Raw genomic sequence first — 14,144 nt, 5'->3', positions numbered from 1 at the left:
TTTTTTGCTTTCGTGCAGAAAAAAAAATTGTCTCAGAAAGGATGAAGCTTTTTTCCTGGTCGCTTGTGCTGATTTTTTACTTCTCTAAGGAGGTGAAGAGTCAAAGTGGAGATGTGGAAGGAAGCTGTCACCGAGCCATGAACATATTCCCTGCTAAACTCAGAGATCTGAGATCCACATTCCAGAAAGTCAAAGACTACTTTGTAAGTAATTTAATGCAACAATGATGAAGTCTGCCTTTATGTTCCGCCAATGATTAATTTTTCCTGTTCCCTGAAGTCCTAGCCTATATATGCCCAGGAATATTCTGTAAATGGTGTAGTATGGATATATTTTGGAAACAGGCTAGGGTAGTGAACTATATAGTTTCCCTGAGTGAAGGAAAGGGACATATTTTTACCAACTTTCTTCAGTTACATCATAAACAACCATTATTAGATTACAATAAACTTCATGGCATGATCTAAGTAAAAATGCATCATGCTCATAGACTAGGAAAAGGGGTTGAAAACACTTTTATTCTCTATATATACAATGGATGCAATGCTTCTCCTCTTACCTTGTAGCCACATTTCCTGAGCCTTAATATGCAGCATGTTACAAAATAAAGAGGCAGTGGTAGGAGGAAGATACAGAAAATCATGATGTGGTCAGCCGCCTTCTATTTCTACATATGTTTATATCTATTTCTTAACAATAAAACTCTCACATCGCTGGTGAGTCACAAGCCCATAGCGTGTTCTCCATAAATGATGTAACGTTCTCACAATGTCAGTTAATGAATTTGCATTTTGTCAGTTCTCTGTATAAATTTTTACAAAAGACCACACACCCCAAAACCATACTAAAAGACACCGCAGGGTGACGTTACTAGCCAAGGGTATTGTACAACAAGCTATATTGCTTACCTCTTACATTTTCTTAAAGAGTAAAACCATGGGATATCCATTAACTGCCCTTGTATTCCATTAAATATTTGTAGGTCATTGTTTTTATCATGTATCACACACAGACATCTCCAGTAGAGATAGTGGTTTGTTTCTTCTCATGCCCTATGATTATATTCGGTTTGGCAAAGCTCCGCATAATACACATAAAGCTAATGCAGTAAATGATACAAGCTACAAATGTGTCAGCTAGTGGTAGTAGAGGAAATACTCACTTTTTCACTATGACAGTACCTCTCACATGAAAGAACACTGTTCTTGTAGGATCTTCATAATGACTCATATCAACATAATAGATGCAGTGTTGATAATGCTCCTACTTGATACCTAAATAACCATCATGTGCCTCTAGTCTGCTTTCCACAAGGAACTTCAGACCATTGTGATTTACTTATGTAAACAAGGATATAACCTGTATTGGACTGTAGTTCCTTGAGCTAACCAGAAGAAAAGATTCTGAGGGTCCACTTTCCATCTATACATAGCACGTACATGTTCCCTTCTAAATGCATCATAACATTTATCTTTTACAAATAGGATGTAGTATTAAAAGGTCCAAAGTCATCTCCAGGTTTGTCTTTTGCTGGAATATTGATTGTACCAGGGTCTAAACCCACAAAAGAGGATCTTCTGGTACACCGATGGGCCAGTCCACCCTTGGGCTAACTCCTTATACAACATTCATGTGATTTTTGCAAACCACAAGAATAGTAAGAGAGTCATAAACTTAATTGTTAAAATACAGACTCCAAAATCCATCTATATCGTTGCAGCAATTCAATAGTCATTAAAGATATTATATTGTTCATTTTATGGTAACCTTGTATAGGAGGATGAATTATCCTATAAGGACATCATAAACAGATAGATAGATAGATAGATAGATAGATAGATAGATAATAAATAGATAGATGATTGATAGATAGATAGATAGATAGATAGATAGATAGATAGGAGATAGATAGATAGATAGATAGATAGATAGATAGATAGATAGATATGATTCTATTAACCTGATACCATTTTTTCTCTTTTAGCAAATGAAAGATAACGCCCTTGATACAATATTGCTTGAAAAAGATCTGCTGGATGACTTTAAGGTAATATAGTTTCCTTATTCAGTATCGGTATATTTTTTCATGTTTGCAAAAATTTTGGCATAAGCTTAGAAGAACTGTAAACTTTTAACCACTTGAATAACCCATTACCGCAATTTGTTTTACCCACTTAGTAACCGTCACCCACCACACATCTCCCACACACTATTACACCCTTTCCCTTCATGACTTGCTGTATAGAGGCTAGAGATTTATAGATATTCGGTCTGTAATTCAGAGTTTATGCTAATATCACTCAATGTTCTTACAGAGTGCGATTGGTTGCCAGGCCGTATCTGAGATGATTCGCTTCTACCTCGATGATGTCCTACCTCTTGCCTATGTAGGCAAAAATGATGTAAAATCAAACGTTGCCTTCATGAAAGACAAGCTTGTAGACCTGAAACTGACACTAAAACGTTGTGTGAGTATATGGAAAATATATTTACTGTATTTCTCAGTAATTAATAATTACTTTATTAGCAAACACAATGACCTTTTGTGCTATTCACTGGCAGTGCGAGATACAGATGGTCGTAAGGTTAAAAAGCAATAATTTGCTTGTATTCTGTTTTAATAGGCCTTGCTGTACATTGAAATATTACAATCCGTTTGGTTACTTTCAATTTTAAAGAACCATAACAGACTCTGGAGAACCATAACAGACTGTTTTGACTTTAATGAAGGCCATCAGGTTCCCATTGGGGTTACAGTATTTGCTTAATACAATTCCCTGTTCTGATTTCTCTATTCTTTTAAAGGTCCAACAATTAATGACAGTTTGCTTAAACGTTGCATTCGATTTTCAATCTCAGCAGTGCCAATGTAGTTCCATCTTTCTATAGAGTCATGTCATTATATAGAGCATTACAGATAACTGCTCTGAGGCCTCGTTCACATCTGCGTTGGTAATCCGTTCGGAGACCCCTCCGAATTGACTACCGAATACATTGGCAAGCGGTGAGCAGTGAAAGCACAAGGACCCCATAGAATATAATGGGGTCCATGTGCTCTCTGCACGGTCTCTGCACGAATCATGCGGACAGGAAAGTAGATCATGCTTTACACACGGACTCCATTATAGTCTATGTGGTATGTGTGCTTTCACTGTACACCGCTTGCCAATGCATTTGATAGTCCATTCGAAGGGGTCTCCATGTGGACTCCCTGAACAGATTACCAACGCAGATGTGAATGAGGTCTTAGATGATAGATCAGTTGGATATTCTAATATCCATCCATGACATTTCAGAAGATTATTTTCATTGACAATTCCTTTTCTTGGCCAAAGTGAACCTTCACTTTAAAAAGGAGTTACCTGCAGAAATCCACGGACCCCATAGACTATAAAGCTTGCCGGACTTTTCTCTCTGAATTTTTTAAGCGGAATGGAGAACGGAAATGGAAACCGAGCACTGGTGTAAATCCAGCCATATAGTGTAGAGCTCCTAAACCACAAAAGCACTACCATTGAGTAGGGTTTCTCCCATCATGTTGTACACCCATTTATAATACCCTACATGCTATACAGTGATTCTTATATGTATTACTTATTTCTTTTACAGCAACATTTTCTTCCATGTGACATGAAAAGCGTAGCAGTACAACACATGAAGAAGAAGTATATAATGGTATGTATATCCATGTCTCTTATGTGTTGTTACCTAGTTACAAAACCTTCATAAACTTGTAGTCATCAAAGGAAAATATAATTTCTGCATTTAATAAACTAAAAAAGCTAAAAAAAAAAATCTTTCTTGGTCTTGGGTTGATGGCACAGGGTATAGCTTGTGTCTACATGATCACCACAAGCCCAGGACTAGGTTTCCATAAAGACAGCAAGCAGAGATGTTGAAAACACAAGACGTTGGGACAGAACAATTAGAAAATTGATTGGTGCTTTATTATATAAAAACAACATTTATTTATATAACACTGGAAAACCCCATTAGTAGTACAAAGGTAAAAGAAAATGTCTATTCATAGACAGCAATAAACTGAATTTCCTGTTTTTATAACACTGAAAGATGCCATTGTGTCTTAAGCAATATTCTTAGCTAATATGTTTCCTATCTGACCATCTGCCAACATCTATAATGAAGAAGCTTGTTAGTCTCCGAAAGCACCGACCACACACATCACACATAAGGAATGATGTCAATGATAACTAATGCTGACATTGTTACATTAGCTACATTACCAATCTACGGATATGACAGGGACAACGGCACTTGTGTAATGCGGTAATTTATCACTGCTGATATGATGCGTCATTCCATGTTCATGTCATTTATCATGTCCTCCAGCATTATTACTTGTGACAAATTACAACATTATACATTACTATCCATTACAAGAGTACTGTCCACACTCTACATGCCATCACAAAAGCTAGGTTAATACACATGTGATGGTGATGACACCCAGCTCAGACCTTACCAAGCACATAGAGTCTGTAAAAGTGATTTTCAGTATCCCAACAGAGGTGTTGCGGTTATTCTCTTGAAATTTACATAGTTGAATCCGTGCTATTTTGTTATTGTGTGGGGGAGTGGTGAACATGTTTGTAATATACTTTATTAACCTATCTTAACTAACTTAGAAAACAGGCTGTAAAGATCTCATTAGCAATGCTCTAACTAAGGGTTGGTTCACACTAGTGCTTGTATTCCAACGCTATTGCAAGCGCTGTGCAGTTAAGCACACAAAGCCCATAGACTATAATGGGCTCCGTGTGCTTGCCAAGCACTGCCCGCACAATTCATTTGTGCGGGCAGTGTGCGGCAAGCACACGGAGCCCATTATAGTCTATGGGCTCCATGTGCTTTGCAAGCACATCGCTTGCAATTGCGATTGCATTTCATCCGGGGGAGTCTCCATGCGGACTCCTTTCGGACGGAATACAAGCGCTAGTGTGAACCAACCCTAAGCATTGCCTGAGACTCTATTCCTACACCTGTATCCAATGCAGCATGTAGAACTGAAGCGTTTACCAAGAAGGGGGGGGGATAGTCATTTCAGATCTCTGGTATTGTACCACTGAGAAAAATTCTCATGGCTTTCCTAATTAGATCCTGGAAAACAGATTTGCATATTCCCCAAAAATTCTCACATTTCATATGCTCCAGAATGAAGTACTATCTAAAACAGAACATGAGATATCGCTATTTAAAACACACCCAGGAATGGGATTTTTACATGCAGCTAATGCACAGTAAGCTCAAATTCCCAACTGTGTTCTTCATGATCTGTTATAGCTACCACTTCATTCTACATTATATGAAAGCTAGGAGTGTGAGCTTTCTGGTGATATCTGAACCATGTTTCTAGGTGATATACAGCTGAAGATACAGCCATATGAAGTGGCCTCCCCTTTAGTAAATGCTTCAGCTAACAGCTCAGTTAGAGAAAGTTATAGCCTGTTTTCTATTAGAAAGGAAGTTAGATAGCTTAATAAAGTATTGTACAAAATGGTCACTAAGCACTCCCCGATGCAATAGCTAAAAGAGCAAAAAAAAAATCAGAGTTACACTTAAAGCATTTTATTATCTTCTTGAGATATTTTTCTTATACTCTCCATTTGGTTTCATTTCCAGTTAAAGGATCAAGGGATCTACAAAGCAGTTGGAGAATTTGACATCTTCATCGATTACATTGAAGAATACCTGATGACCAGAAAGAAGTAGAAGAGCTTCCATTTTGGACCTTGATGATGAGTGTTCAAGTCATGTATCTGACATATTGAATAACAGCAAGAACAGTGACAGCTTGTGAAGACATCTCAAGTAGCTTTGCCTCCGCGGTCTTTGAAATCTCTTTTGGGATATGTTCACAGTTATTCAATATTTTGCTGTTATACCAAACTAGCTTAGGAAAGAGACATAAAAACAAAAATTAGGTGCAAAACTGTCTTTTAGCTAAAGAGGAACAAATGAAGAACATTCTATTGAATGTGAGATTTATCTCTAAGAGTTCGGGCGGCTGATAATAATCATGTTGATTAGTGTCAATGATGCTGATCCCCAATTCTATACCTATTGCAGGGACTCATGTCTTATCTTTGTATGAACTGCATGTTTTAGTGCTAAGTTGGATATTTTTGTTACTATGAAGACATTTCATTGCTGCCATTTTTTGGCTTTGTATCCTTCTTCTTCTTCTTCTTCTTCTTGTTCTTCTTCTTCTTGTTCTTCTTCTTCTCCTTATCCTGTACTGATTCAGTAAATGGTATAGAGCCTTCTGAAGCAATACTTCTCAGGAAAAGCACAAACATAGTTTGCTTCAAGAAAGAAGAAAACATTGCTTGCCTGTTTAAAGGGCAACATATAGTTATATAGAGATGACAATAGAGATATTGTTCTTCTATGTGCATTGTGTTATTATTGTTATAGATTTAGAAAATATATTTCAAGCACAATAATTCATGATCCCTGATGTGAATGTGAACATGTACATTCAATTTAGCATAACTATACGTCTTTTGCCCCTTTAAGTGATAAAGTATTAGGATTTGTTTGCAAAAAATACATACAAGTATTTAACCATTCTTGAAAATGTATCCTCAAAGAGGAGCTGCTACCTAGATTTGCAATAAAAATATCAAGAATTAGATGTAGTTGCTTAGATGTGGCCATTTTCAATGATGTTTACAGCTATAGGATTGGACAGTTATCTTGATAGCACTCTTTAGGTAGGGACTTCTGTTATTATATACATTGCATAGATGAAGCAAGAAATATACCTCTGTTTAAGTTATGTTAGAATATCAAATGAAAATGTTTAGTCGTCACCTTAATGTTGTTCTTATTTTTTGACATGTGAAGTGTTTTTTTTACATAATTGTATATTTTCTTAATAAAAAATAGTTTGTTAAAGAATCGTGTTGGTTTTGGTTTTATGGTGTTCATTCATTTATACCATCATCATCCATGAAAGCACCAGGAGAGGATCCACCTCCAAGGACAGGAAAGCTGCAGGTTCTCTAAGTGGTTTTTGTCCTTGGATGGGGAAACCTGTAGGTGTCCAGGTGTAAGCCTAGAATTAGGAGGAAGGATTTTTTTGACTTCCATATTAAAAGAAAAAAGTCTTATACCCTGTCAGTATTCCCATGTGTGTGGAGCACTAGTTCCCTACCCTACAGTGAAGATCCTTTTCTCAGTCTTGCGTGCACTAGTGCCGATCAACTTTTCCTGCTTGACTGCATGGGCTTGCAACCCAGGATACAAATATCTCCAACCAACAAAGACTATATTCCACCATTAAAATAGTTATTTTGATGGGGGTGCAGGGTATCAGACCTCCATCAAGCTAAAGTTGAAGTCCTACCATTAGGATAGGTCATCAATATTTTTAGCCCATAAAACCTTTTTAAAAGACTACCAGACCAGGTTGGACAATTTGTCTTCTCCAAGAAGTTCACACAAAAATACATTATAAAATGTCAATGATAATATTAAGTACATCCTGGGGAGACGCTGTCCCGTCTAATCAGAGACCCCATTTATTGCATAAAGGAATAGTATAGCTGATTATAAGAAACTTGGTAATAAGAAATATATAATATGACAGCTATTCAGACTGTTTCCCTCACTGTTCTGCTGAGATAGACTGCAGGTCTCATGATTCACTACTGTCTATCCTGAAAAGTCAAATAAGGCTATGCTTTAAGTATCATATTTTCATATCTTTCATGAATCCAAAACTCTAATAAAATCTTAAATCTAAAATAGCTCCAAGCAAACACCCCAGTCCACTATTCATGTGGATATTTCATCGTCACTGAGCTGCATCATCATATCAACCAACTGTTAATAACTAGTGTTGAGCGAGTAGTATTCAATCGAATACCTCGCCGACATAGGAATGCGTGTAATCGGTCGAACTCCAAGGGGTTAAACGCTTCAAATATTCAATGAGTTTAACCCCTTGGTGTTCGGCCGATTACACGCATTCCTGTGCTGGCGAGGTATTCGATCGAATACTACTCGCTCAACACTATTATAATCATTTTTAATTTATTTAATTTATTGATTAGTATTATCTCTATTTTCTTATTGATCTGACAGCCTACATATTTACAAACAATTCTATCCTTAAAGCGGTTGTCCTGTTTCAGGAAATAAATGTTATTGTTTGTATAGTGAAAAGTTATACAATTTTCAGATATACATTCTGTATTAATGCCTCGCGGTTTCATTCTTTGTTTATTTTAAGTGGATAAAAAACAGTCCATAGTCATGTAATGAACAATCCATAGTCATGTAATGGACAGTCCATGGTCATGTAATGGACAGTCTATGGTCACGTGATAGACACACAGAAGCACAGCTCATTGCAAGACGGAGCTCTGATTACTAGGACAAGCTGTGCACCTGTGTATCCATCACATGACTATGGACTGATCTTTACCTACTGAAAATAAACAAAGAATTGCGAGTAATTATCTATCAAATTGTGAGGAATTGAGAAGGGAAATCTATTGGAAAATTCTAAAATTCTTCATCATGAAAACATCATTTATTTTCTGAAACCAGGCAATCCTTTTAGGAGTCGGTTTCAAAGAGGCTCTTATATGACTATAGTATGTAGTCCTTTATTTATTGTATCCAGGCAATAGCTCATGCCCTGCTTGGGAGCTTTTGAGAAAGACCCGTGTGAGGGTAGATGCATGGTGTTTGCTACTTCCATTAAAGGATTTTCCATCATTTTTGCAAGATGCTGGCAGAGTGGATTGTTTAGACCGATGGATGGATAGATAGATAGATAGATAGATAGATAGATAGATAGATAGATAGATAGAATGAAAATTATCAGCCCTCCAAATTTGAAATGGTTATTGTTTCTTTATTCCAAAGCGATATTTTGGTTCAGTCTGGAACATTTCTCAAGCTGTGGAATAAATAAACACTAACCATTTGAAATTTGGAGTGCTGACAATTTTTACTTTTTGTATATACTATTATTAATTATATTTAGAAGCAAATTATTTGGTGGTGGTTAATGTGCTTAGGCTTTACTACCCCTGTAGGGTAGTGAATAGCTTCATGATCGGCCAGGGTTAGACCACTCAGATCTACACCATTACTGAGAATTGGGGTTCAGTTCATCCATCCTGATGGAGCATCTAGCACTCCTATAGAAAATGAATGTAGTCTAAGGGTCATGCTCGGCCTGTTGCTCTATCAAGACAGAGGAAACAACATCCACTGATCATAAAGTTATCCTCTACCTTATCAATAGGAGATAACTTTGCAGTTAAACCCCACACTTAAAAAAATAATAAATAAATAAAAGTGTCCAAGTTTTTCTGTGTTTTCCTTTCAATTCTTAATGTAAATACACAAAACTATGATCAGACCTGAAGTAGCAAATTCTAAATTGCTAATGAGCAGGTACCATGACCAAAATTACTTCTAAATTACTTTATGCTGATGAAGGGGAATTTATTGGGATAGTGAACATGTCATTTTTGTGTCAAAGTACAATGGGGCAAGGCTGGATCTGCTGGAGCATTTTCACTTGAGAGCACTGCACTTTGGAAGATGTCTATCTGTTTTAGGGAGAGGCTTGAGTGGCAAACACATATACTTGGGCTATGCACACGGTGCACCGAACAGCTCATTTGCATACAGATTACAAATTGACTTACTGGGCAGCAAGATTGGAATATGACATTAAAAAGTCATTAACAATGCTGCGCCTCTACAACAGCATATAAGGGATTTAGAACTCATTTGGTTTTGGAAGAAAGGTGACAACTATCACATGTAGCCCTGCTGGCAGAATTGCCGATATAGTACTAGTATTGATAATGAGGCAGCCCACTTTCTGCTTGTCTTGGATATTTGACGGCTTTGAAGCATATCTACTGTCTGCAGAATAATACAATTATTAGTGATTTTACTGCAACAGCGCTTGATGTGTGTCGCCTCATGTGTCGGCATCTAACCTTAACATTGCTCACTTCCATAAAAGCTAATTGTAGTCTAAGTTTTTGAACTTTTTTGAGCACTAAAAATGAGGGTCTTTGGTTAAGAAATGTTGTCACCTCTGGTGGATCATGTTCTTATTCATGAGCAATGTAAATGAACCTGCCAATCTTCGTTGTGTCTTCCAGCACGTGCATGAATTTTAATGGGTCATGTTTGGTTCCCAAAACCTCCACCACAATAACTACCTACATCAAGGTCATGCAGCCTTTTTTGATAACACTTAAATGTATGCAAATATTTTGCAGAGAGGAGACCTCAATACAAATAGAGCAGGTTACAAGTTCAATTCTTATAGTAGATCTTGCTGAGGTCTGAAGAAACAGAGGTCACATTGTCTCCCATTGTTCTAAAACAGACTAGATGATTCTCGATCACCCTGCGTGCAGTATAACCAAGGAAACCTCTGCGTAGGATGCCTAGTTTCAGTTTTTCTGAAATCTGGTATTGTTTCACTTATAGCTGCTTGTGGTCATCTTTTCTGTAACATGCTGGTAAGACTGTGAAGACCAAAGGAAGGATGTCACAACCATGTGCTGTACACTGGACCAGACAAGGCAGTAAGCCAAGAAATGCTCATTTGCAGGATAAGTTCTACAGTAATATGAGAGTGAAGTCCAGAAAATATAAAAATATTTTTAAAAAAAACAAACAGTTTTATTAGTTAGAATTTCAATCTCTACAGCTAGAGAAAAATATCAATATCTAGATATCTAGCTAGGGAATTATATCACTAATAAAAAGTGCACATTACTTTAAGACTATGTTTACCTTTGCAACTATATGTTGCATTATTGCATCTAAAATAGAAAAAAATGAAGCAAAATCACTTAATCTGTTTACTACAAATCTACAACTATTTTACATTTGCAGCTCCTATGTAAAACCATGTCTCTCCAAATTTGTTCGGTACAAATTCATGGAAGGCTTAGGCCTTATTCATACATCTGGATATCACATACAGGTCTGTAAAAAACAACAGAAGCATGCCCCTTTTTTTCACCCCAGTGCAAGTCTTATGGATCCATGAAAAAAAACAAATGGTGTCCATGTGTAGGGTGGGGTGCTGTTCGTGAATAGCATTGACCTCACAAGTCATGCGGCAGATTAGCCAAACAAATGAGAGGATACAAAGGAGAGGACACATATAAGGGGACGTTCCAATCAAGTGTTTGGTTCAATAAACTACATCAAAATTGATTCAAAAACTGCATATGTGAGTGTAGCTTTATACTGTTGTTAAGGCCAGTTTCCCACATGGCGTAAAAGCCGTGGGAAACGCCATGAAAAAAAACACAGTGTCTTATTGTCACAGCAAAGTGGATGGGATTCTAATGAGCATTAAAATATGCGCTGTGGACGCACAACAATTTTCCAAAATCGTTGCAGTTATGGAAATCGCAGCATGTCAATTATACCTAAGGAAACACCGGTGGTTTCTCTACAGGTATAAGTGAAGCAGAAAGTCTGCAGAAATTAACTGTGAAAAGTCTATAAGTCATCAGTGACCTCTCACCTATGGTCCTTCCCTGGTTATAAGGGCTCCTTGCAAGGCATTAAAAGAAAGCCCACCTGATCTCTGAGGTCATGTGATCCTTCTTTGCTTTTTCGTGTTTCACAGGACCAGCTCCATTTTACTCGGTTCTTGTGAATCGAACTGCAAAAAGTTGAGTATTTTTCAAACCAGTTTGTTTCTCTATACTATGAGGACTAAGAGACATAAACACCTGGCAGTTGATAGTCCGATTTAATCAATAATATGTGCAATATGGGACACTGTGCAATATGTACTGTACACCGATACATGCCAAAAGACTTTGATCATGCTGAAGGAGATAATTTGTCACCCTTTAGTCAGTCTCTAACACTTAGCTAGCGAGTCCTTATTCAACCAATCATTAACAACCTCTGGTTACAGGTACATTCACCTGTAACACACCTAATGTAGTGTATTTAATATAATGCACCAAATGTTCCACTGAAAATCTGTATGTTGGAGAGATCGGTCAAAAGCTCAGAATGAGAATGAACGCACATCGCCATACGATTAGAGAACAAAGACTGGACCTTCCTGTGTCAAAACATTTCTGTAATGAAGATCATAATATCACCAATGACATGAAAATTTTGATTTTAAGAGGGAATTTTAAATCAAGGAAAGAGCAACGGATTTATGAGTACAAGTGCATGACCTTATTTAACACCCTGGAGAATGGAATGAATCTTTCACATGGGTTCATGTCAGCCTACAGAAATCACTGAATTTAGACAGCCATAAAGATAAGAACCTTGGAACTGTGGAATTGTTTACATGTATATACCAATAAGGCTCTTCCCCCCTCCTTCCTAAAATTCTATCCCTATGTGTCCTGTTGTGCATAAATATGCAGCCTTGTTTTTTGTTATATCTGAAGAAGAAGCCGGGAGCTTCGAAACATTATATTCTGTCATCATTATGAGTTAGCCATTAAAAAAGGTATCAACTACTGAAGACTTTCAAGTTTTTTTATTTTATATATTTCCTACCCACTGGCTAACACGGTACAAAAACAAACATTTTCCTTATAACAACCTCTGGTGATATTTACATTGCAAATTGCAACATGCATCCTGCTTGGCACGCACAGCAGTTTCTTCCTTGTCTGGCTATTCAGCAGTTTTTACCCTGCCAAGCTCTCCCTTGTATAACCTGACTATTCTTTTTTCTACAGTAGCATGGCTTTTACTGTGTCACATTCATTCTACCGGCATCAAAACTACCTTTACTTATGTATACTCCTGCCCCTCCATAGGAACAGTGAGGCACCACACTCAGGTAGTTGGAAACATCATTACAGTGTTCCACTCTAGACATAGTAACTTTTATATATTTTAACATGTATAATAATTTGCGTGATATACACAACATAGCACAAGGCAACAGTGACCAGGAACATTCATCTAAATCCACCATCTTATCTCCCAAATTGGGTCACAGTTGAGGTGGACTGAAGCGTTCAAGATGGTGGTGGTAGATCCCCCGGGGTGCTTACAGTTGTGAGGAGTCCTCCACTCTAACTGAGCCAAGTGATGGTGGCCGTACCCTTAATGGTAAGCAAAGGAATGACTCAGGAGACAGCAGTTGCAGTTAAACAGAATGATGTAACTTTACTGAGATAATGTCAAGAGATGCAGCTTCCCAGATGGGTGTAGTAATGCAACGGAAGTTACACTGTAGAAGATGGTACTGAGCCTGGTAACGGTAATGGAGAAATATTGCCCTTGCCCAACTTTTTTTCCATCCTTCACTGTGCAGCCAAAATGACAGGTCATTCATCTGTATTCTGTGGAAAAGTACAATTACGGCGATACCAAATTTATATAGTTTTTAATATATTTTAATCCCCTAAAAAAATCCAAAGTTTTGCAAAATAAACCTTTTTTGACACCAGTAACCTTTTTAAAATTTCTGAGTACAGGCCCTGTGTAGAACTGGTATCTACCACCATATGGTCACCATATAGTGATAATATCAGGTAGGGGGCTCATTTGGTGTTTTGCATCCCCCCTTTCCAACTAGGGTGATATAGACTTAGCTATGTTCTTGGTGAGTAATGGTATTATATGCATTAAACCAGCGTTTCCCAAACTTTTTGAGTCGAGGAGCAATATTCAGGACAGAAATTCTGTAGGGAGCACTTAAAGGGATCCTATCATTAAAATTCAATTTTTTCTCACTAACACATCGGAATAGCCTTAAGAAAGGCTATTCTTCTCCTACCTTTAGATGTCTTCTTCGCGCCACCGTTCGGTATAAATCCAGGTTTTCGTTGGTATACAAATGAGTTCTCTCGCAGCACTGGGGGCAGTCCCCAGCGCTCAAACAGCACTGGGGGCATCCCCAATGCTGCGAGTGAACTCTACAGCGATGTCTCCATCTTCTTGAAGAACGTCCTCTTCACGCGTCTTCTTCCGGCGCAGGCTTCAATCTTCTAGGCCTCGGGCTTCCATTGTACATATAGGGAAACTGCCGGCCAGGTATTACTGACATGCTGCAATTTCAGCAGCGATGGTTTTGGAAATTGCTTCATGTCTGCTGCAAATAGTTTTCTGCAATGTGTGGATGGGATTTG

The 14,144-nt window shown here is 37.6% G+C and overlaps 2 protein-coding genes across 2 annotated transcripts in view; one reads left to right on the top strand and one right to left on the bottom strand.

Annotated features, from left to right (window-relative positions):
* Positions 1–14,144, bottom strand: part of DYRK3 (dual specificity tyrosine phosphorylation regulated kinase 3) — a 313,386-nt gene that overhangs the window by 83,081 nt on the left and 216,161 nt on the right. The window lies entirely within an intron of this gene.
* Positions 42–5,861, top strand: IL10 (interleukin 10). Its single transcript, XM_075262684.1, has 5 exons — positions 42–203; positions 1,985–2,047; positions 2,316–2,468; positions 3,610–3,675; positions 5,641–5,861. The coding sequence occupies exons 1-5, from the start codon at positions 42–44 to the stop codon at positions 5,728–5,730; spliced, it is 534 nt and encodes a 177-aa protein (XP_075118785.1). The 3' UTR covers positions 5,731–5,861.

The sequence above is a fragment of the Leptodactylus fuscus genome, chromosome 2 (genome assembly GCF_031893055.1).
Source record: "Leptodactylus fuscus isolate aLepFus1 chromosome 2, aLepFus1.hap2, whole genome shotgun sequence".
NCBI classification, from domain to species: Eukaryota; Metazoa; Chordata; class Amphibia; order Anura; family Leptodactylidae; genus Leptodactylus; species Leptodactylus fuscus.
This window is presented reverse-complemented; position numbering and strand designations above follow the sequence as displayed.